General features: G+C 43.0%; 1 protein-coding gene across 1 annotated transcript; it reads left to right on the top strand.

Moving 5' to 3' along the window:
• The first annotated feature begins 903 nt into the window (after nt 1–903).
• lrig3 (leucine-rich repeats and immunoglobulin-like domains 3) lies at nt 904–23321 on the top strand. Its single transcript, XM_071502368.1, has 19 exons — nt 904–1365; nt 5714–5785; nt 5884–5958; nt 12489–12623; nt 12917–13060; nt 13638–13781; nt 13911–14054; nt 15118–15261; nt 18062–18142; nt 18251–18322; nt 18865–18936; nt 19869–20032; nt 20369–20704; nt 20814–21095; nt 21204–21680; nt 21789–21947; nt 22042–22182; nt 22340–22594; nt 22682–23321. The coding sequence occupies exons 1-19, from the start codon at nt 1169–1171 to the stop codon at nt 22924–22926; spliced, it is 3339 nt and encodes a 1112-aa protein (XP_071358469.1). The 5' UTR covers nt 904–1168; the 3' UTR covers nt 22927–23321.
• The last annotated feature ends 1100 nt before the right edge of the window (nt 23322–24421 follow it).

Consider the following 24421-nt stretch of genomic DNA (forward strand, 5'->3'; position numbering starts at 1 on the left):
TGTGGAAATGAAAAAGAGCGCACACCTTTTAAATTGCAAATGAGAAAATATCTTTTGGCTTTCAGCTGCAGAATGTCAATTAAAGCCGATATTAGTGACTGTGCTTTTAAGGTGAATGAGGTTGATTTGTGTCCTACAACATTTAGCAGTATATTTCTGAATTATTTCACAACTGATTCCTGGTGTTAGGAAAAGATCACCGCGGCTACTTTAAAAAAAAAAAACAACCAAGACAAGGATCGTCACTTTAAATATGAATATGAATATTTTATATTAGTATATAAGTGTTATATTTATTCATTCTGAATCACTGACAGATCAAAATGTAAGCAGTAATGCTGTGAGTGGTAAAAGCTGATTCTGAATACAGCCTGTGAGTCATACTGTGTCTGCTGAGGAAAAATCTCACACCTGTTTCATTCAGTAGCCTAACATTTTGAAGAAATACGCTGTTTTTCAGAAAAAAGATGATTTTTTTATTATTATTGTGAAATCTAAACACGCCATCTGTCAGATGAAGTTGCAGTTGAAGTACATTTCCCACTGAGATAGACCTGTAGTGGACTCAGTGTATTAAATAATCAGTTCCACAGTCAGAACTGCACTTCAAGCCATATCTGTCACATAACAGATAGATAGATAGATAGATAGATAGATAGATAGATAGATAGATAGATAGATAGATAGATAGATAGATAGATAGATAGATAGATAGATAGAAAAATCCACTTTAATTGAATATGAAGCTTTTGACTTGGTCCAGTTTTGTGCAGGTGATCTTCCAAATCTAATCCACAATTGCAGGATTCAACAGAGTGGACTACATTTCCCAGGACACCCCTGTGGTCCCTCCCTCCACATACCTCTGGTGTGTGCTCACGCTGCGCTGTGGGGACCCTGCACGGCACCAGTTGCCCCAACAGCAGCGGCGGCGGCGGCAGAAAAGTTTCTCCACAGGAATGGGCAAGTTTCAGAAGACCGCTTCTCTTCCTTCTCTCACACCCACGACCCTCGCAACAACACGGGACTGGATATAAGGATCGACTGTGGTGATCATTTGTCAGATTTGGGATTTTTTTTTTTTTTTTTTTTTTTTTGTTTGGGTGATTTCTCACTTTGGATTGAAGATTAAAGCGAACAGGGGTGCTCTCCCGGGTGGCCAGGAAAAATGTGCTCCTCCACGCAGCCTCGCAGCCTCGCAGGGTTTGTCGTGGTTTCTGTGCTGGTTCTGACTCTGCAGCCGGGATCTGGTGCTGACCCGGGGACGTGCCCCCCTCCCTGCGCGTGTTTTGGGGAGCTGGTGGACTGCAGTCGACTGAAAAGGGGCCAGGTTCCAGACACGGTCCCGGGATGGACAGTCCAGCTGTGAGTCCAGTTAAAGAGCCTTTGTTTACCTTCCTACTGCCACTCATCTTTTATTTTTTTATCACTTTATTCTAATATCTCTTCCCTCCTCGGCGCTTTGAGGAGTGGACAGGTTTAGTTTACTGTCTTCTCTCAGATGGGACGATCCACATTCCTGTCGTAGTGAAAACGGAAAGGGGTTGTAAACCACTTCAAGAGTCTGGTGTCGCAGAAGCAAAACACTGGAGTCACTTTACTTTGATTTGATTCAGTCAGTAAAACACTTTTTCTGCTTTAGGTGAATTTAAAGGATGGCCCCCCCCCCCCAAAAAAAAAAAAAAAAAAGTTCAGCTCAGGAGCATCAGAAATGACTGGAAGTCTTATCTCGGCTCACTTATCCTCCTTAACACCCAGTCATTCATCTAGTTGTGTGTCTTTTCAGTGCTCCAGCAGCATGAAGCCCAGGCAGGCTCCCAGTGTGTGTTTACACATCAGTGTTTTGTCTTTATGAAAGTGTGGCCCCAGTGCAGGTACTCCACTGAAATGAGGTTTTTTCCTGTGTATCACTGTGGAGTGGAGGTAGTAGAAGCAGTAGTAATGGTGTAGGTACTTGCAGTTGAAGGAGTAATAACAACACTATTAGTGGTTTGTAAACTCAGTTTCCTATCAGGTTTCCCTTGGTGCTTACTGCAACTAAAAGTCATGGATAATGTTTCGATTGGTTTGACAGTGTGGTTCCAGCCACAGCTGCAGTGATTGAAGTCGGTGCGTTTTTTAGTGTTGGTTCAGTCTTCAGATTTCAGCTTCACAGACCCGGAGGCCCTCAGAGCCATAAAAGCATAAATCAGATGCAGCACTGGACAGTTTCCTAGAGTAATATCTCCAAAGCTGAAACCAGGCTGAGCTCAGCCTGAAGCCTGCTGGAGCTGAAATACTGAACACAATTTTAATGGCATGTTCCTCACTGTGTTCTACTTTACAGATAATTATTCTTACTGGATTTTTTTATTGCCCTGCGTTAAGCTGGAGTGCTTGATTTTTTTTTTTTTTTTTCGCTCCCGTGTTTGGCGATAAAGCTTGATTCAGTGCCTGGTTGAAGCTGTTGAGTTTAGTTTTTCTCTTTCTAAAATGTGCTGCTCTGGAAACTTGACGTTGCCAGAGAAAACAGACCCAGCCTGAGCCTCATAACCGAGGCCGGCCCTCCAAAGAAAATGAAAAAAAAAAAAAGTTCCACATGGGGGGAAAAATTCTTTTCACTCTGGCATGCTAATTTACGAGTGGCTCTCCAGCACATCTTAAACCCCTTAAACCACCCGACCCTTTGTTTTCCAGCACCCCATTATTTCTGCTGAATTAGCAACTCCAGAGCCAGCGATGGTAGTGATTAAGGAGGAGCGTGTAGGATTAGTTTGAAACAAACTCACAGCAAGAAAAGGGGGAAGGAGAAAGTAGGAGGGAGGAAAAAAAAGAGGAGAAGGATTAAGCCATGAATATCAGGGAGGTTGTTGGGGGAAACAGGCTGAAGATTTAATGCTGTCTCACTTTTTAGGTTATAAAAACGAGGCATGGATGTAGTTTCAGCTTGAACACAATATGTTCACCAAGGGCAAAATACCACAGCACTTTAGTTTTTAAAGAAATAGGCAACTTTGTGTCACAGAAATACTGGGAACAATGGGTTCTTTCAGGTGGGGGTACACTGACTCCCTTATCAGAGACGTTTGATGGTTTTGTCGTTTAAAACCTGCCTTTATTTTACCAGGTAACATCGAGGCTCACTGAAAAAGACAGCAAGTACAAGAGGAGGTGGACAGTATTAGGAGTCCTCAGGGTTTGTGTCATAGTCAATGCTAATTTACTATTAGCTGCTTACCTGAAATTCCAGGTTAGCTTCGAATTTTAGGTTCGAGGCTTAAGTTCTTTAGTTTTACAAACTCAATTTTTTCAAAGCTAGAAAAGCAGGTAACAGTAACGCTCAATGAACAAGACTATGCAGTACAAAAAGAGGTAGCTATAGCTATACCGTGATACCGTTAGCTACTTGCCTGAGATTCCAGATTAGCTCCAAATTTTAGGAATGAATTTATTTTAAAATAGGAGCATAAACTGTTTTGTCCCCTTAGAAATTAAGTTTTACAAATAAACGTTTTTTCAAGGGTAGAGAACCAACTAACATTGAACAGGTAACACTGATGCTATAGACAATAAAGTACAAGCGGTAGCTACAGCTAATGCTAATTTACATTAGCTACTCATCTGACGTTTTAACTAGCTACTGTGGCTAATAGCTGTAAGCCAGTAAGCTACAGATTGCCAGTAGTTAAGAAGACACAAATACAACTTCTGTTTATGCTTTTACCATAAGTCTTTGGCTCCATCCACGAAAGTGTAACTCAACCAATGTGCCTCTGAAAAACATTAATGCATGTTGCAATGTTGTTATCATAATGTAAAGCATTAATGACAGCTCTCAGCCTTAAAGAGTAGCTTCCGATAAGAAAGTCACCAGAGCAGCAGATACAGGCTGAAGCATGTACGCAGCACTGGGCGTTATCTTGCTCAGTTCAGAGCCTGCTTTGTGAGGGAAGTGGAAGTGTCAGGGCTACTCAGGGTTTATCTAGGGAGTATGATAGGACACCTTTCCCATATGGCCCCCAGCGCTGGAAGCACAACAACAACAACACACAGCTGCATGCTTAGAAAGAAAAGGGGGGGGGGGGGGGGGGGGGGGGGGGCTTTAGTGAAGCAAGTAAAACTCTGGTTGAGTGGTTCATGAAACTTTCCAAAGAACAAAAACAGGCCCCAGAAAATTCGACAGGGGTGTTTCAGATGTATGAAAGGCGTCCCTCTCGCTTTTCCCGGCATTGTGAATACATTACCAGTTGTTAGGTTCTTCCCCTCCTCCAAGAGCTCCTTGATGGATTCCAGATGAGGGAGGTAAGGAGGAGAGGGGGGAGGGGTAGTGGGGATGAGGGCGAGCAGGGTGTAAAAAAAAAAAGTGTCTGGCACCACAGCGTTGATCGTGCGCAGCAGCGTCAATAACTCCACCACTTTATGGTGCAGGAGGCTCCGCTTGCCAGACTTCTTGAGCTGGTTTTCAGACTCCTTTTCAAAACAGGCAGCAAAAACAAGAGTCTCACCCCCAGTGAGCTGCAGCCAAGACTGCTTCAGTCGAGTCCAGGGCCAGACTCAGTCAAGTCTGAGTCAGGCACAGATCCAAAGGGGGATCAGACTAAATCAAGACATAGACCAGAGCTAATCACGTACTACGCAAGACTGAAACAGGCAATAAACAACCTACATACACATCCCTCTAAATGTACAAATGATAAAAATGTGCAAAATCTTAAAGGAGTTCTGATGTAAACTTTGATGCAGTGACTTATCAATACATTGCTAGAGGTCTGAGGTCCTGTGCGTGAGCAAAATCCAACAAAATGCATGAAGTGCAAGGCAGAAAATAAGTATAATATATACAAGTAGGAATAAAAATACTGTTTTAATGCGGTTTGAAGATTTTTAAACATTAAAGTTAAAAGAGGAAAGTCCAGACACCAGAGAGGAGGTCTGGACCGAGTCATGGCCAGTACTGAAACCTGAACTCCACAGTACTTTTATTGACTTCCCTCCTTTCAGCACAAAAGAATCTCGCCCCTCAATAACTTATCAGCTTGTCTGTTTTGGCTTTGCTTCTCAGCAGAGGCCTGGATATGAAGTGAGCTGTTTTGGCATGGTCCCTCTCTTCTGTGTTATAAAGAAGGGGTTGAAAGCCAACACCAGACCTTTAACTTAAAACCCCAAAATAACCTTTTTTGGGCTTGAATGTGGAAGCAGTTTGTTTTGGAACTTCTTCTGTTGCTTTCAGATGTTACTCAGCTCAGTCTGAGACAAGCGCTGATGTTTCTTAAAGAAGAGTACTTCTTTCAGACGTTGTGTGTTTCAGACCTTCACCCTGAAGTTATGTGTAGCTTAGAAACTGGAAACTAAAATTAGAACCAGTTAAAGACACCTTTAAAGAGTTTGTCACAAGTGAAGACAATGACATTGGAATTCAAGTTGGCTTTAGGTGACAGTAAAACTGTGTTCAGGTTTCTCTCCTTTACGTCTGTAATAAATCTTGTCTCAGCTTATTTTTTCAGACCATGCTGTTTCATTTCATCACCGCCAATCTTGCGACATTTCAGTTTAATTACAGTGACTTGTCTTTGATCCACTTCCTCTGTTTCACAGTGTTGAGGCACAATAACACAGACAATTTGTATGTAATTATGTTTGCTGTGTCGCCCCAGATGGAAGACTGCAGCAGTTGAAAAATATGGTCTATGGTGTGTACTTTTCTTTTACTTTTTGCTTTTTTTTTCTCTCACAGGGACCTGAGCCATAACAAATTGCAGGTGCTTGACAGCACTTTGTTTTCCAAACTACAACATCTAACTGAAATGTAAGTATGTCTTGTGTTCTCATACAGGATCTTAGAGAACAGCTTCCATCACTGTCCTTCACCTCACAAACCTTTCTTTTGACTATCATTGTGCACAGAAAACTGAACCACAATGAACTGGAGGCAGTACCTGATTTGGGCCCTTACGCTTCAAACATCACAACACTCATTCTGTAAGTAAACTTGTCTTAATTCTGACTAACACCTCTCTGGACTCTCCTGAGTGTCTGGATTGTAAGCCTCTGCCAGGGTTGTCATTGCTGGTTAACATAGTAAGCTGGGAAGTGGTTCCCCCCTCCCTTCATTCCCTCTAGAGAGCAGCTCTTTTGGCCGAGCCGGTTCCCAGACAGGGCAGTCAGAGACATGGCAGCCAGCCCCAGACGGGTCACGTGTTCGGAGACAAATGCCATCAACAGAAATGGAAAAGTTTTTTCTTGGTGGCCTTTGCTTCTGTTGGTGTATTTTTAACCTGGAGGCAGTGACGTGACGCTGGAAAGAAAGAAAATCTGTCGTGTAAAATGACAAAAATCCAAATGTGGTGATTTGTATGTTTGAGGTTCAGTGGAAGGATTACATGGTTCTGTCATGGAAACCGTGGTCAATCTGGATACAAGACAGTTTGGTCCATCACCTTTAAGAAGTCATTTAATGGCACCTAAAATACTTGTCTGTTCTAATGCCGTGAGGTTGAGTTCACTGCTGCTGATAAGTTCAACACAAACATTTGACTTGTCCCAATCAGACTTTGACCAGAAGGTTCTGCTTTCAGAACAACACCAGATATTAGTATATGAAACCTCAACAATTTTGTTTGTTTTCTGTGGCATGCCTCCTTAAAAAACCAAGCAACATGAAGTTATTGTGGAAGAATGTATCTGACTCTTGGCTGGATGAGGCGTATTCCTCATCAAGCCCTGACACGACGCTGTGCGGCAGCCGCGGGGCTCGCAGCCATTGACAATTTGTTTGGACGTTTAGTGCAGGCATGTCACCTCCAGCTATAACTTTCAGCAGAGGAAGGAGGGAGGGACAGTCTTTACATTTAAGGCAAGCTGTTTTTCAGCAACACATGGCATCTCTGAGTTGACCAAGTACAAAAATATTGTTTTCTTCATTATTTGTTCCACAAACAAAAAAAACACCTGGCATGAATGGCTGAATTGTTCCATTAAGGGTTAGAACGAGATCACACGCTCATCTTCAGATGTTGTCTGTGCTGTCCAAGCGTCCCTGAGCAACTCTGGAATAAAGTACAGAGTTCCTGCACGGATTCATTTTTAAATTCCAGGCTTTCTCCAAACCATAATTTCTTGATTTGATTTGAGGATGTTGTTTAGTTTGGTTTACTGAAAGTTGTGTCATCCATGTGAACTCTGCCATAACACACTCCAGATTGAATTTCTAGCAAGAAGAGAACATGTAGTCACACAATAACATGACACACAGGGCTAATGAACAACATGTATTAGGCCAAGTGACAGTGAACAAGACAGTAAGTGTCATAGTCGTTGCTAATTTACATTAGCTACCTGATGTCCCTAGCTAGGAGTCCATAGAATGAGCCACAGCTGGTGGTTGCGGCATAATCATAAATATTCAAATATAGTTTTAAAAAAGAACAAGTAGAAAAGACTTATTACGTTACCAAAGTGGCTCTGTAATCTAAGTTACACAGAAATATCTACCTAAACTTTGATAGCATTAGCAAACATGAGCCACCACTAGCTTCAGCAGCTGAGTATACTAAGCTAACACCTTCTATTGTTATGAAGAAGACGGAGTAATTCATTCTCTCTATAAACTGTCAGAAACGTTTGAGTGTATTGTAAACAGAGAATGATTAACTAGCTATCCTTGCTAATAGCTACAAGATGCAAAACGACAGTATACCATGCTAATCCTGCAAAATGGCTGATGTCATTTATGAAAAAGATGTGAATGACATCTATAATTAGATTTTAAATTTTGCATTTGCCACTCAAAGTTTAGCTACTCAAATTTAGCTAAGTTGTGTTTATTTAAAAACTTCTTTGAGACGTGAGGTAACAGCACTTTTAAATTCAGTGTTTTCTGCCCCTATGAGAATGAACATAGGAAAAGAATGCCTGTGAAGAGCTGTCAGCCGTTGAATTCAGGAACATAGTGTGTTTCAAATGAGTAAAAAGCAGCAGAAGAAGAAGAAACTGACATTCACACTCGCTCTCACTCACTCCGCTGGTGTCGGCTGCCGCCCTCTTCCTTCAGATTAAGCGGCATAGTGTGATTTTTCCCTCCAGTGGAACATTTTTCCAGAATTTCTCTCCCTCCTCCAGTTTCTCCGAGCTAGGAGGGTAGTAAAGAAAAAAAGCCCTCGGGGTATCGAATACCACTTATTCAAACAGCCAGGCAGACATAGCGGCAGCTCTCGTCGACTTCTTTGACCTCGCAGCTCAGAGTAAAAACAAACGGCAATAACCCTGCAGCTGGTAGTAATTGAGTCGTGATCATCTTAATTAATTGAACAATTTCCCTGGAATTTATGGAGGGGGTAAACCCCGCCGCTGCTAAATCCCTCTGCCTGTGCTCAGGGGGGTTCAACAAATGACCTGGAGATTCCAGGTCTGATTAGGAATATAAGGAGGTGAACCTCTCGGTATGTCTGAGGAAATGGGAACCTTGTTGAAGATGAGAATTACAAAGCGCACAAACAGTAGCAATTATAGTAATAATCCATGACATTTTTTAAGAAATAGAGAATCCAGTAGGGATTTAACTCAGTAACTAATGAAATTTGTTTGGTTATTTTTGATTGATTATTCTTTTTTTAGTCTGTTAAAAATTCTTTTCCCAATTTCCAGAAATTCTAGGGGATTTCTTTATATTGTCCAACCAACAGTATTGATACCACAGGTATTCAGCTTTCAGTAGCCATTTTTTTGCGCAAAATAGAAGCAATTTTTTTTTTTTTTTAGAAAAGTCAGTTGTCTGTGTTTCCATTGAGCAAAGCTACGTGAATAAAGCTGGGTTCTCGCAATATCGTTCCAATTAAGTGTGACAGCGGATTTCCAGCAGGTGCCACAACTTGAATGTGAAAAGTGTTTTCATTTCAATTTAGCAAAAATGTCGCTATGTCGAAAAGTCTGAAAAACCACCCAATGTGAGCGTGCACATTTTTTTTTTGCAACATATGGGAGTTCTTTTCAAAATTCACGTGGTTCCATTACTTGTTTTTAAGTTTACAATTTCAAATTACGTACGCATTAAGGAGCATAACGGATATGCACCCAGTTATATTCAGGCAGAGAAAACCAGAGCATTGAACCAGCAAAAATTAATCCATTAATCACATGGTTTCAGCCCTGGATTCAACAGCTTTTAAGTTTTGTTTCGTGAAGAACAAGAGCCAGGTAGTTAGCATGACCAGGAATTCCAATCATAGCTGAACAGACATAGAAAAGAGCACCACCTAAGAAAAGTTTTATTAACAGAAACCTGAAACAAGAAGCACCACCCACATCGTTTGGCAAGTGATCTCTAACAAAGAAAAATGAAGAAGGAAGAACCATGATTTGATGTGTTTCGAGTGTTGTAGGTGAACTGCTCTCATTGTACAGAAAGGTCCTTGAGTTCGTACGTGAACACGGTCCGTCCGACAGCAAACTGACGTGTTAAGATGACGAACCATTTGAGTGAGATATGGTTTAATATGTATGGCGTCTGAACAGCAAACACAGCCCTGGTTTTCATTACCGGCGCCACAGCAGAGAGGGGGGAGTCATCAGATGGCTTCTCAAAACTCTGTTCTTTTTCCAGTAGGAAATACACACACACACACACACACACACACACACACACACACACACTAGCAAGACAATTTTATTTAAAAAATGACTTTCCATCTAAGAATTTCCACCATTAAAAGAAGTAGTTGAGTGGATAACAACAACAACAACAACAACAACTACAACATCATTGTCTTCATGCTGGATTTCAGGATTGTGTGTAACTGTGGTCAGGTTGACGGTGGTTGAGTGCTGGCAGGTATGTGCTTGTGTGAAACCCTCATCATATTAGTGTTAAAATAATAAAAAATAATAAATTAAAAAAAGGTGAAGATTGGGGTAATCATCTGCTCAGCAGCATTTATTTATTGTCTGTCTGCTGCCTATCTCAGTTTAATAAGGAGTACATATTTTATCATTGCCTCTGGGTGTTATTGACACATGCGCGGCCTTCTATTGACTTCCACTAACAGCAGCAAAGCCCCGCAACCACAGGCGTAATGACTCCATAATCAGGTTATCTGGTAGCTAACTGGATGAACACATTTGAAGCGTGTGGAATTAAAGTGCACAATGCTGGGTTTGTTTGTGTGTGGAGATGGCAGAGGCGAACTCACTGAGTGCAGATGTTGAGATGAGAGGGAATTGTCTGGCCACACAGCTACTAACACTTGACTTCAGTTTTAAAGGTGCACTAAGGAAAATATTTCTCATTGCCGAATAACTATAATGAATCCCAGAGGGCTGATAATGGAATAATTACTTGGCCAGATTCAGACAAAAACTTCAGGGTCCATCTCCTCGTTCTCAGGCAGGAAGTGTGCACCGGCCCCTCTCCGTGGCTCCACTTTCCCCCTGAGAGAAACTGGAAAGACTGGTTCTTTCTCACCGGGCGGCCCTCCTTCTCTCAGCGACCAGTCAGGGGAACATGAAAACTGAGATACAGGTGGTGTGCCGCGCTTTTGTTTGGGACCTGGGGGCTGTGGTGCATGGAAAGCCCTCTGCAAATCTCCAAACAAAAGGGCTGCCTGTGCCGTTTTTATTGCAGACAATGAGCCAATGTATGTTTCCTTGACAGTTTCTGTCTCTTTTAGACAAGTTTTTTTTTAAGAATGGAGAAGAAAATAAAAGTTTTGCAGAAACAAATGAAGTTTCGCATCAGCTGTGTTGGTACACCAAACTCCATGTAATAATATACAAATTTAATCCGGTACTGATTATATTAAGATTTATTCAGTTGTTTCAGAGCATAATAAAATCTCAATTCATGTCATTTGTGAGCTTTTGTAGCTGCTGCCCCCAGCCCCACTCTGCCAGCCCCCCAACCCACTCTCTGTCCCTGGCACAGCACCAAGTTTGACTCAAGCCCTAAGCACAGAGACATGCTCTGGCCGGTTTTATTCCAGCATTACTCCACAGTTCCGCCAAACTATGCGGGCTGCCATCCATTTTGGATCCGTGTTGACTCGTGAATCTTGTCTTCTGTATGTTTGAATCAGAAGATTTTACCTGAACGTGCTGCAGATGCCGCCCCCCCCCCCCCCCCCCCCCCCCATCAACACGGGGAAAATGGGTCAGAGTTGTCTCACTGTTACTACACTGTCTTTTGAGTAGGTGAAACATCTCGATTTCACAGAGGTATGGTGCCACGCTGTCTCTCAGTCTGAGGTGGACGAAGGGAAAATAAAATCTGAGATCGAGATCAGACTAAACAGCAGAGTTGAGGCCTCGCCGGGTGTAAAGAGACAGGTCATAATACCTGAGATGCATCCTCAGTGTTAAAAACAGCAAAGTGAAAAGAGGCTCTTTTAGAAGGATTGTTCTTCTTTAATTTGATAATTTGTACCTTTATATTTCTTTTTATCTGTGTCCCTGAAAGTCAAACTAGAAGGCGTAAAGTATCTGTCACTGGAGACAATTTGCTGGAGGCCTTTTCATGAGTAGAGCTGCGACTAACAACTATTTTCAGAATAACTTGATCCACAATTTTTGGTTTGTTTTATAAAATTTGATAATTGGTTTAGTCTAATCAACAACAATCACACCAGGGATCAAAGTAGCTGATGATGAATTTTTGTTAAATATCTAATGGCCTCTTGACTACCACTCCCTCAGTGACAGCTGCCACTCTCATGAAGCCGTCTGCACTGAAGCTCAGTTGACTGACAGATTCCAACAATTAAATATTAATGACCCCACCACATCCCAAATTAAACCCTCATTATAAAACTGTCCACAGTGTTTTCTTCGAGCGCTGTTGGAAAAAGAATCAGGAAAACTAACATCTCTCTGGTCAGTAAGGTGTAGCTGGAGGGGGACTGTAACCATCGGCATGAATACTGAAAACGAGGTCTGTAGTCTGGTGCATTGGAGGGAATTCCTGCCCCCCCCCCCCCCCCCAAACTCTCTCTCTCTCTCTACTGGCGAGTCTCATACACAAAGAGGGCACTGTACAGCCTCTGTTTATAACTAAGCAGTCCCTGCACTGCAATTTAGGAGGCGTGCAGCTCAGGAAATTGCTGGCCTCTGCCGAGGCATGCTTTCACTGAGGGAATGGTATTCATCAGCCAAGTAATTGGCAGGTTACTTTTTTAAATACCTTGTTAGTAATTACCTTATAAACAAAATAATACATCTCTAAACCGAAAGGTTGTTTGGACTCGGTGTGAAGAGCAGCCGCATTGATCAGACTGACCGATCTGTGAAATGTGAATGCAGCATCAGCAAAAAAAAACAAAAACAAAAAAAAAACGATGACAGTTTCACATTGGGTGGTAAGTTTTAGCTGCACAAGTGCGTGAGAGTTTGTCATTTTTTAATACCTCAGGCTAATTGAGGGACTTGACTGTTTGCATATCTGGAAATGTGAAACTGGTGCGCGCCGCTAGTCAAATACACAGTATTTTTGTCATTTATTGGAGCGATGCTGTCTGTATTTTCAGAGCAAACAACAGGATCACCAGGATCTCTGTGGAGCAGCTCGGGCCCTTCCTCGCCCTGGAAACGCTCGACCTCAGCAACAACAACATCGTGGATATAAAGGCCAGCTCCTTCCCCGCTCTGCCCCTCAAGAACCTGTGAGTGTCCACGTTTCTGTTTGTGCATTTTAATTGGTTAGTTATGCATCTGAAACTGAATGTGGTTTTTAATCATGAGCAGGACCCGCACAACAAACCTGTGCTTTAATCACAACATTCAAAAAGTCTTTCACTGCCTATAGACACCGCGGCAGTTTCGTAGCACCAGCAAAATGCGTAATTTCTTGAATGTATGTAGGAAGCCACCCCTGTGTTTAATGAAGCTGTGTTGAGTGAAGTTTTTTCATTTGACTTTACATTTTAAAACCCAACCTTAAATCTTTCCGTCTCAGGTTCCTCAACAACAATCGGATCTCGTCGCTGGAGACTGGCTGTTTCACCAACCTGTCCAGCAGCCTGCAGGTTCTCCGGCTCAACCGCAACCGCCTCTCCAGCATCCCCGCCAAGATCTTCCAGCTGCCCAACCTCCAGCATCTGTAAGCTTGCTGCGTTCGCACATTTGCTTTTCAAATCTTTTGTTTGCATCTATGCCAAGTACAGCAGATGTTGTTTAGTTCTAGTTCTAGTTAGTTAAGTTAGAAGATATATCTCAGGGAATTGAAGAGTAATATACACACCTAAATGAAAGGTAGGTTAAGTTGTCAATTAGACAAGATTTAATATTTTTATTATATACTATTAGATATTGTGGATGTGAAAATTTATCCAGTTTGTTGATATATCAGTCGAGGCATTTTAGGAAAAAGTGGTACAGGTTTGATTTTTAGGGTCTGGAGTTTGTCTGACTGCTGTTTAGAGGTTTGTTCATATACTTTACATTTTGGGGGTTTACGTTAAAAACTAAACATGAAGATTTTCTTGAATTATTTGGTAAGAAAACAGTTACATTTTAAAATACACTGCAAAACATTTGCATAAAATATCAGGTATTTGCAGCATCATCTTAAAACCATCACTCTTATATCAGCCCCTGAAGTTCAAACCCTATAGTTCTCTATTCTTTCCTGCATTTGAGATTTCCTTGCTTACGCTCTGAGGCTGTGTGTGTTTCAGAGAGTTGAGCAGGAACCGGATTCGCAGGGTCGAGGGTCTGACATTCCATGGTCTGCACGCTCTTCGCTCCCTCAAGATGCAGAGAAACGGCCTCAGTCGTCTGATGGACGGAGCCTTCTGGGGCCTCAGCAACATGGAAGTGCTGTAAGGAACTTAGTAAATGATGTGCATCAAGTTTTCTTCCTGTAGCTAGTATAAAGACTAATGTTGTGTGTCTGTGTCTGTGTGTGTGTGTGTGTGTGTGTGTGTGTGTGTGTGTGTGTGGGCCTTCAGGCAGCTGGACTACAACAACCTGACGGAGGTGAGTAAGGGCTGGCTGTATGGCCTGCTGACTCTGCAGCAGCTCCACCTCGGCCACAACGCCATCAGCAGGATCCGACCTGACGCCTGGGAGTTCTGCCAGAAACTCAGCGAGCTGTGAGTCCACTTTTTTTTTTCTCCCCCTCCCTCTGCACCCCCCCCCCCCCCCCCCCCCCTCGATATTCCCTCCTCACTTTCCATTCACACTCTGAACTCCCGACACTTCCCTGTGTCGCCCTCTTCTCCTCTCTGGCACTCCTGCCTGCCCTTCCTCACACTCCAGTTCCCCCCGTCGCTAAGCCCCATGTACACACACACACACACACACAGACAAAGCAGCGTCTCTTATGCTGTGCCAGTCAGTGCCAACATTAAAGTACTGCCAAAATATTACACACCCCTTTGCCTCTTTCCTGCTCTGCTGCCATTTGAGACAAAACGTCGGAGGTCCAACTTATTTTTTTTTCTGGCGGAAAATCCAATATTAGTTGGTTTTCTTTCCTGGTGAAATACGACAGAACCCTCAGACTTCAGACATGATATCCTGCCCATCAACACACATTCCTGGAAGCAGATTGAATTTCCTTTGTTGTGGCTGTTGTTTACAGCAGCGGTCAGTGCAGTGTTTGCAGTGTCAGGAGCGTTTTTTCACAGATAGGTTGTTGTTCTTTCCACCCCGTGTTTCTCTCGCTCTTATCTCATGAACCTGAGAGTAAACAAGCCGCCGGTCGGCTGGGAGCGTGCCCAGCTATCTGATGCCTTCTCATCTGAGTTTACTTAAAAAGCTCATTGCTCACAGCTGTTTGGTTCATGATTTGTGTTCTGTTGCAAAATTTTCTCCCACTTCTGCAAAATGAAGGTTATCATGAAATGAAATCACAGTCACAGATTGTAGACACTGAAGTTTGGTGATTTGAGAAATGTGTGAACTAAATTTGTAATGAATGAAAGAACAACCAGTATAAATCACATTTAACTCTTCAGATGAAGTCAGTGAATTTTTAAGGGAACTAGTTCATTGTTCTGGAGGCGAAGAGGTGTGAAACGTGACAAACTGACGTGTAAACAGGACGATGCTGGAGGAGGTTTGAGATGTTAATTGAAGGTGACTGTTGTGTGTGTTTTACAGGCTTCTTGGGCACCTGTTCTCATGTTATTTTCTTTTGTATCTGTCCTACAGTAACCTCTCCTCCAACCACCTGTCCAGACTGGAGGAATCCAGCTTTGTAGGCCTCAGCCTGCTGGACGAGCTCCACATTGGAAACAACCGCGTGAGCTTCATCGCAGACGGGGCTTTCCGTGGCCTCTCCAACCTGCAGATGCTGTAAGTTGAACTCTTTTGAACACAAAGTGACATTGGGTTCATTAGAGCACTGTGCACACTTCCTTGTGGTCCAGAGCTGGTTTTGCCTAATTGCTAACTAGAATATTCTGCATGTACTGAAATAAGTACACCATCACCTCATCCCAAGACAGTAGTACCAAACTACTACTACTAATAGTAGTAGTAGTTTGGTAGTAAAAAATATCAAGGTCAGTGAAATTGATCAAACCTTTATTTGTAAAGCTCCTTTTGTACAAGTTCAAAGTGCTTAACAGATGAGACGGAACAAATGTAAACAGTGAAATAATTTGAGGATAATGCACAAGAGAAAAACAAATTATTATTATTTTGGTCATTCAGGAAATAGAGGTGCAACTGAAACCATCCTCTACCCAAGTCTTGACCAATTTCATGAACTCTGACTTTAAAGCTCCCATATTTTACACTTTTTCAGTGTTTGATTTGATCTGTTTCATTTATTTTTGATATCTGATCCTCTCCTGTGATTGGCTGACTTCTGAGTGACCAAATAAAAATATGGCAGATTTCAGGTAAACAAGGTTGGATTGTGGGTCCTTGTGGGCCAGGCTGGGGGCCTAGTTGTGACATCACAAAGTTACATAAGTCCCGATGGCTCATTTTAGGGCTCTGTTTCTGAATATGGGCCATGTGTGTTTCTCTGTGGACTGAGCGCTTTGATACTGTCATGATATTAATATAGCCCCAGAACCTGCTTTATAATCAGAAAAGACATGGAAATCGCACTTTATACAATATGGGACCTTTAATGTAATCTACATAATCCATAAATATAAGATCAAAAAGCAAAATATCAAACAAAACCATATCAAACAAAGTGCCTTAAATTCCATGAAAAATTTAGAAAATTAGGATCAGAGAAAACTAGAAAAAGAACATAGCCTCATTTGAAGCCTTGGGAGACGATTTGTGTAATAAAATCAAATGTACCATGAATCAGTTGTACCCCGCCGGCTGCTGTGCTGCCCCTCAAAGCCTCTTCAAATCCACCTTCACATCAGAGTTGTGCGAGTGAGTGGAAATATCCTGCATGATTTGTTTTGGGGATGTGAAATAGATTAAGTATGTTGCGGTCCAACCTCAACAACCCCTCCACCCCCACCTCTCCCCTTCGTCTCATCTGGCCCCCTACCCCCCCCGACCCCGTCCCACACCCACATTCACCCACCCATCCCCCCTTTCCCACAGAGAGGCTTCGTAACATTTCCCCTGGTTGTTTTAACTGGAACCAAATGTGAGCTGTGCTGCTGAGGTCACCGTAGGGCAGGTGTGCAGCTAGGTGGACATGGATTTCTTCAGGGCTTCAGACCCGCCACCCTAACCCCTCCACCCACATACACACATACACACACCCTTCCTCAATCTCAATCAGCCATAACCAGGCATGCCAAGGAGCATTAGAGCAGCTGAAGGATCAAAGGAGGCAATTTCTCTGGGAAATTCTTGGCTTTTTTATTCTAACACTGTGTATTTACTTGTTTGGTGTATTTTCCTTCGTGTGGATTGCAGCATAAATGTCTCTATGTTTGCTCTAGCAGCCACAGTTTAAGTTTAATAGCAAAAAATGCTCAGTGAACATCAACAGTTATAATCAGGGTTTGGTGTCATTCCCTCAAAATCAAAGAGCAAGGGCTTTGTTTGTAGAGCCACTGTATTGTTACTAGTTAGTGTGGTGCAACCAGTTTTATTTTAATGGTGTGTAAATCTCTGTTCAGTAAACTCATAACCAGGCTAAGATCTGCATGTTTTCATACCAGAAAAACATCTGTCAGCTGAAAAGCTTCCTGGGAAATCAGCAGCCGAAGCAGAAGCAGTGAATGAGTTGGTTTGATAGGAGTAAATCAAAAGTAGGGAGGTTTACCAAAACCTCTTCTTCAGATATGAATCCAGGGAATGTGTTAAAGGTCCCATATTTTACACTTTCTGGTGTTTTATTTAAAGTGTTGCTATCTATAAGAAGATATATTTATGGTTTCAAGAACCAAAAACCACATCAGTGTAGTTTTACATCTACTTTCTCTCTGGAGTTCTAGTAACAACAAGTCGGTCAGGCTCAGATTCTCTCTTCTGATTGGTTGACTGTTTTCTGAGTGATCTAATAAAAATATAGCAGATTTCAGGGAAGCACTCAGAGAAACCAAATTCTGCAAGGTTGAGTGGGGCTTGGAGCATGGCTGAGAGCGGTGACTGTTTTGTTGTGACATTACTAAGTTACAGAAGTCCTGATGGCTCGTGTGTGCATTTCTCTGTGGACTGAGGCTTTGATACTTTCACAGTATTAATATAGAACCTAGACCTGATTTATAATCAGAAAACACATGGACATCTCACTTTATACAATATGGGACCTTTAAAAGTCTCAGATTCATCATGTATTTATGGGGGATGTGAGGAAACATTTCCTTTTCCTTTGAGGTAACTCATATACATGTTTGAATTGCATGCAGTGTATATTTATCCCCACAAATTAAGTTTCAAATGCAGCACACATGTTACATCGCAGCACTTCCTTGTAAAACTTTTTTTTCCCTATGCAACACAGAAAAGCCGTTGCAGACTTTTAAAAGTGCCGCAAAAGCCAGGAAGGAACTTCCTGTAAGGCATGAAGCCGCATTGAATACAATTTTAAAGTCTCAAACATTTTTCCCCCTCACACGAAACGTAAAGCCGCATAAAGTTTTATTAACATCGCAAGCACAGTTGTTTTCTGGGTGTGGATTTTTTTTTTTACGGTGTGGTCTGTCTTTGTTTCTTCTGAAAGGGATCTACAAAATAATGAAATCTCCTGGACCATCGAGGACATGAATGGGCCTTTCTCTGCTTTGGACAAGCTGAAAAAACTGTGAGTTCATATCCACTGCGGTGTTTGAGTTAATGAAAAAAACAATGAAATAAAGTCAGTGAGTAAACGTTATGTTTGAAGTTGATCAGACGTTTGTCGTTTTCCCAGATTTCTGCAGGGGAACCAGATCCGCTCGGTGACCAAGAAGTCTTTCTCTGGCCTGGACGCGCTGCAACACCTGTGAGTCGGCCTCATGTTTCACTGATTGTTTCCAAAAGTGTGAGCTGTAAACTAAGCAGGGTGAATCACACTGAGACACAGAGGCTGTTTGTTAGAGCCATGCACCCTAACTGTCTTCTCCCATTCCTCCACTTTGATGTGGAATCAAGAAAAAACTCTGCCATTAGCATCTTTACATGTTTGCCAGACTATATCGATCACCAGGGCAAGTGGAGAGGATTTTGTGTGTGTGTGTGTGTGTGTGTGTGCGCGTGTGTGTGTGTGTGTGTGTGTGTTTGAGTGTACAACAGCTGCATTTGATTCTAATTAGAGTTTTTTCCCAGCCACTGCCAGAGCTCAAAGCAGCCCAGACTCGGGCCTCTCTTGATTAACACAGCAAACTGCTGCCCAGAGTTTTATTGTTCTGGAGCCCAGACCTTCTTTTTCTTCTCTCCATTGAAGTTTTTGTAGCCTTCACTCCATACGGCTGATGTTGGCAGAAAAAGCAGCGTCTTTCTCCGAGGATCTTACCCGTCCTAATTTCTTTTCTCTTTGCTTCGCAGAGATTTGAGTAACAACGCCATCATGTCCATTCAAGCGAACGCCTTCTCTCAGATGAAGAACCTGCAGGAGCTGTAAGTGTGCTCATGTTCAAGGACAGTTTAAGTTAGTGTGTTTGCGTTGATGTGGGACAGAACACCAGGTGAAACTCATTACAGTCGGCTGGGAAAGTCAGCACCAAACAGCACTTACTTCAGTGTTAATAACAGGTTCACGGTTTTCCTTTGTCTCTTTCCACTAAAGGTTAGTCTCCAGTAACAAGCTATGCAAGGGAATCTCTACATGTTCTCAAGATTATTCCAACTTAATGGATTGTGTGTAAAACAAATTACAGACACATTACTGGTGTATTGCTTCAAGTATCATTAACATGGGAATAATGTTTTAACCTAGTGGGTAATTTTTGGCACTGCCTACTTTTAAAGGTGCCATATTATATGAAGTTTTTTTTTTTTTTCATAATCAAGTTTTTTGACTAGAAATTAGGTCTAGGTTCTATATTAACACTGTGAAACTGAAACTGAACCTCAAAATGAGCTGTCAGGACTTCTGGAACTTTGTGATGTCACAACAAAGCAAACCCTGAAAACACAACAATCCCTGAAAAAATATGATTTATTTTACACTTACTTACAATTTACTAATTGTTTCCCTGTTTCCACTTTTTGTGCTCTGCTAAGCTAACTGGCTACTGGCTCCAACTTCATGTTTACTACACAGAAATGAGAGTATATCCTCTCATCTGCAGCAATTAAAGTTTTTCAACTAGTTTGTCTATGTTATGCCACAGCTGTTTGCATGTGATAATGAAATGCTCTAAAATCGTATATAATCATATCAATGCCTGAAAGGAAAACACACTGGGTTTTTAGATGAGAGTCAATGTTTCTACATTTCAGCCACATTTTACCTTCACGAACTCTGCAAGAAATCAGACAACCAACCATTTGGAATTATATTACTGCAGAGTGGACTCAGTGTTTCTGGTATCTTCTCCCCCTGGCAGGCATCTGAACACCTCCAGCCTGCTGTGCGACTGCCAGCTGAAGTGGCTTCCCGTCTGGGTGGCAGAACAAACCTTCCTGCCCTGCGTCAATGCCAGCTGCGCCCACCCACAGATGCTGAAGGGCAGGAGCGTGTTTGCTGTCGGCCAGGATGAGTTTGTGTGTGGTGAGTGATGCGCTACACTTGGTGTAACACCTTTACACATCCCGTAATGTTTCCAGAATTTATCCAAGGCAGGTTTTCCATTTACAAACTGACCCAGATTGTTCACTATTTTCCTCCCCGACTCCTGGACAAACTTAAGAGTCTCACTAAGGGAAAGTTATGGAAATTTACCAAGGAAGGTTTTCAGCTTTCCTGGTTACTGTGAGAGAACTAAGTAGGAAATAATTGAGTTCAGTTTTTCCCTCTCAAAACCTCATCTACCCTCCAACCTCAGGATGAAATGAAGAATACATTTGCTCAGATTCATTTTAAACGTTCACTCTTGTCTTTGCCTAGATGATTTCCCAAAGCCTCAGATCACCGTTCAGCCAGAGACTCAGTCGGCTCTCAAGGGCACCAATGTGACATTCGTCTGCTCGGCGGCCAGCTCCAGTGACTCACCCATGACCTTCGCCTGGAAGAAAGACAACGAGGTCCTGAACGACGCAGAGATCCACAACCAGGCCCACCTGCGAGTGCAAGGAGGGTCAGGAGGGGAGACGGAAGTGACGGAGTATACGACCACCCTGCAGCTACGCAACGTAGAGTTCTCCAGCGAGGGGAAATACCAGTGTGTCATCTCCAACCACTTTGGGTCATCCTATTCCACCAAGGCCAGGCTCACAGTCAACAGTAAGTAAGGGATGGGAAAAACCAGCAGTTTGCCATTTGTCTTTATCAACAAGGTCTTTAAAGTACCCGTCAAAAATTGCAAATGATTCATGATGTTTCCCATTTCCAGTGCTCCCTTCCTTCACCAAGATGCCCATGGACTTGAGTATCCGTGCCGGAGCAACAGCCAGGCTGGAGTGTGCCGCTGTGGGTCACCCTTCCCCGCAGATTGCCTGGCAGAAAGATGGAGGTACTGATTTTCCTGCTGCACGCGAACGGCGCATGCACGTCATGCCGGAGGACGATGTCTTTTTCATAGTGGATGTCAAGACTGAGGACATCGGCGTTTACAGCTGCACAGCTCAGAACACAGCCGGAGCCATCTCTGCAAATGCTACGCTCACTGTTCTAGGTGAGGAATGCCACTGTCATAGCAGAAAGTCAAAAGGAAGACCAGTAAATAAACCTCTCATTTAATGTCACACTAATTAACCTTTGTGGCTCCCTTCCCTCTGGACAGAAACACCTTCCTTCCTGCGACCCCTCATGGATCGCACTGTGGCCAAGGGTGAAACCGCCGTCCTCCAGTGTATTGCCGGCGGCAGCCCGCCTCCAAGGCTGAACTGGACCAAAGACGACAGCCCCCTGGTGGTAACCGAGCGCCACTTTTTCGCAGCCGCCAACCAGCTCCTCATCATCGTGGATGCAGCTGAGGCAGACGCGGGGAAGTACACCTGCGAGATGTCCAACGCGCTGGGAACGGAGAGGGGCAACGTTCGACTTGCAGTCATATCGAACCCCAACTGTGACCCCGGCGTGCAGGGAGGCGTGGTGGTTGGCATGATGGGTGGGGCAGGATCGGACGATGATGGGTGGACCACAGTGGGAATCGTAATCATAGCAGTGGTGTGCTGCGTGGTGGGCACTTCACTGGTTTGGGTGGTCATTATCTATCACACGCGACGACGGAACGAGGACTGCAGCGTCACAAACACAGGTGAGGTCATGATACCTCTTCTCGGTTGGAGTTTACCTTTCTTGCTTTGGGGATCTGGAACTATACAAACAAAAGTGTACGATATAACTTGATGTCCCTGTTCTCCAGATGAGACCAACCTGCCTGCCGATATTCCCAGCTACCTGTCCTCCCAGGGCACACTGGCTGACCGTCAGGACGGCTACATCCCGTCAGAGAGCGGCAGCAGCCATCAGTACATGCCGTCATCAATTAGTGGCTTCTACCTGCAGCCTAAAGACATGAACGGTAAAACACCTGCTCTTTATTTTTAGTCCTAAAATTGAATCGTCCTGTAGTATCACATTTTTTTACACGTGATTCTGTTCATTCACCCATATAGGTCTTTGTCAGCTGGATACTGGAAGTGAAACAGACATGGAGGCATCCATCGATCCTCTGCTCTGCCATTATCAAGGTCCAATAGGCTCACTGCTTCGCCGGGACAACATGTACTCCGCTGACCCATCAGAGGTCATCACAGGTTAGTAGCTGGTTTAGTCAAATGGAGAATGCTCCTTTGATCATCATTCGGTTGTTAATACAGAACTTTATGCCCCAGGCGATGCAGTACATCTGTTTTCTCTGGAATCTCTTTCGCACTAGAGAACTAATCTCTTGTTTCTGTTTTGTACTTCCAGGCTGTTCCATCGACCAAAGGCCCACCTGCATCGATTCCTACAGCGGCAGCCTGACCAGCTCCAAAAGGAGGGACTACTTCCTGTCTGAGCATTTTGACCTCTGCTCCTCCACTGTCCTAATGCAACTCCCCAATGCAAACCTTCATCACGGCCCCTCTCACCAGCAGAGCGACCGCCGACCATCTGTGGAGAAGGTAGATGTGAGCGACTACGGCCGACCACATGAGTGCCTGTCTCCCTGCAACACCTTCATGGGTAGGTCTTAATTAAGTGAATTGGTTTTTTCTTTCCGGATTTTATCCATGCTATGGTCTGACTTCCTTTCGCACCTTTCTTGCTTAGGAACATTCGGGAAAGCTCCCTGGAGGCCTCAACAGGACCTGTACACAAGCTTTGGCCCGCCATCAGTTACACAAAATGGAATAACTCTGCATGAGAACCCTTACACCGCCCCGGACGTTGATTCAGACCAGGAGGAGAATAGTCTCACAAAGGACTCAGCGTCAGAGCAGAGCAACAGCGTTTATGAACAGCCGTTCGACAGCAGCAGGACTGATCCTTTGCCACAGTTCAGAACGAGCACTTAGTGGAGTGACTGAGCTCCTGTTTGCTCTTGGACAACCAAAAATTAAAAACTTCTACCTCACTGAATGGACACTTTTGCAATAAAGGACTCCTCAAATGTGCAACGAGTGAATGTAATGGACAATTTAATGTTCCTGCAGAAACGATAAGGAGCATATTAACAGCTGTTTTTTAAGGACGGCTTCAGTCTAATAATATAGATGAATATATACATTTTTTTTATATAAAGTTTATTATATTTTGTAAATTGTATATAAACAGATTCCATTATTTTTGCTTACCTTTTGTGTACGAGTATTGTGCGCCCTGCCTATTCAGTTATTCCAGCTTTGAATGAAGCAACGTTTTGCACATATGTAAACAATAAAAAACACCTTAATGTGTGCTGCTACATTCACGTCAGTGCTCAGAGTCTTCAGTGATGTTACTGTCTTTATCGAGCAGGAGATGTGTTAGAGATTTAGAAGACGTAGAGCTGGTGGTGGGGGGTTAAAACCAGCCTGTAGCGCAGAACCACAGACTGCCAAGGACAGCACAGGTCTGTCATCAGTCAGCTGCCCCACAGAGAGGATGTTTAACTGTTTGGTATCACAATCTGGTTCCACATATGGCTGGGGAATAATTTCTTATCATTTACTGACTTTCAGGATAACATCCTATAAATTACCAGTACAAATTAATGAAACAAGTGAGCTTAAGACTTTGGTCTCAGGCTATTTTGCTAATAAAAATTGAAAAGTAATCTTAATAACCTTATTGTGCTTTCAGCCATATGGCCCACCCCTAATTTAATGTCTTTTGGTTTGAGAGGCAGTGTCGTGAGGAGCCTCAGCTGAAAGTCCAGAAGGGTACTGTTAGCGTACAAGCTAAATGATACAGCGTACTGCTGCTCATACCACCACTGCTATTACTAATACTGGTGCGACTCGCAACAACTTTTACCTTTAATACTACGAGTTGAACTCCTGTTAATGAAGGAAAGTAATTTCGCAGTAAAATGCAAATAATACACAAGATACTGGCTCCTTGTTGCTGCTCACAGTAAGGTCAGGTCACTAATGCTGGTCTACAGAGGAGCCACTGAGATACCTCATTCAGGTGTATCTCAGCGGCTACCATCTGCAAATGAAGGACGGCTTGTCCTGCTGTCGCTCCGAGGCAGGAAACGCTTCTCCTGTGTGGTCCCTCGGTGGTGGGAGGAATTACTAAACTGCAGAGTCCCTGTCTGTCTTCAAAGATCACTTGGAAGAACTTACTCTTCTGCACTTTCACATACATAATGTTGTAATATTACAACATAATATGCCATTTTACTCTCTTTCTCTTTGTGTGTGTGTGTGTGTGTGTGTGTGTGTGTGTGTGTGTGTATATGTATATATATATATATATATATATATATATATACTCTTTCTCTGAAAAAGAAAATTTGCTAGGTGCATATGTAAAAGGTAAAAGATGATTTTTTTTCCACCAAATCAACAACTTCTACCATTGTTA

The sequence above is a fragment of the Trachinotus anak genome, unplaced genomic scaffold, assembly GCF_046630095.1.
Source record: "Trachinotus anak isolate AG129_WGS33_773 ecotype Australia unplaced genomic scaffold, CSIRO_AGI_Tana_v1 ptg000018l, whole genome shotgun sequence".
Taxonomy (NCBI): domain Eukaryota; kingdom Metazoa; phylum Chordata; class Actinopteri; order Carangiformes; family Carangidae; genus Trachinotus; species Trachinotus anak.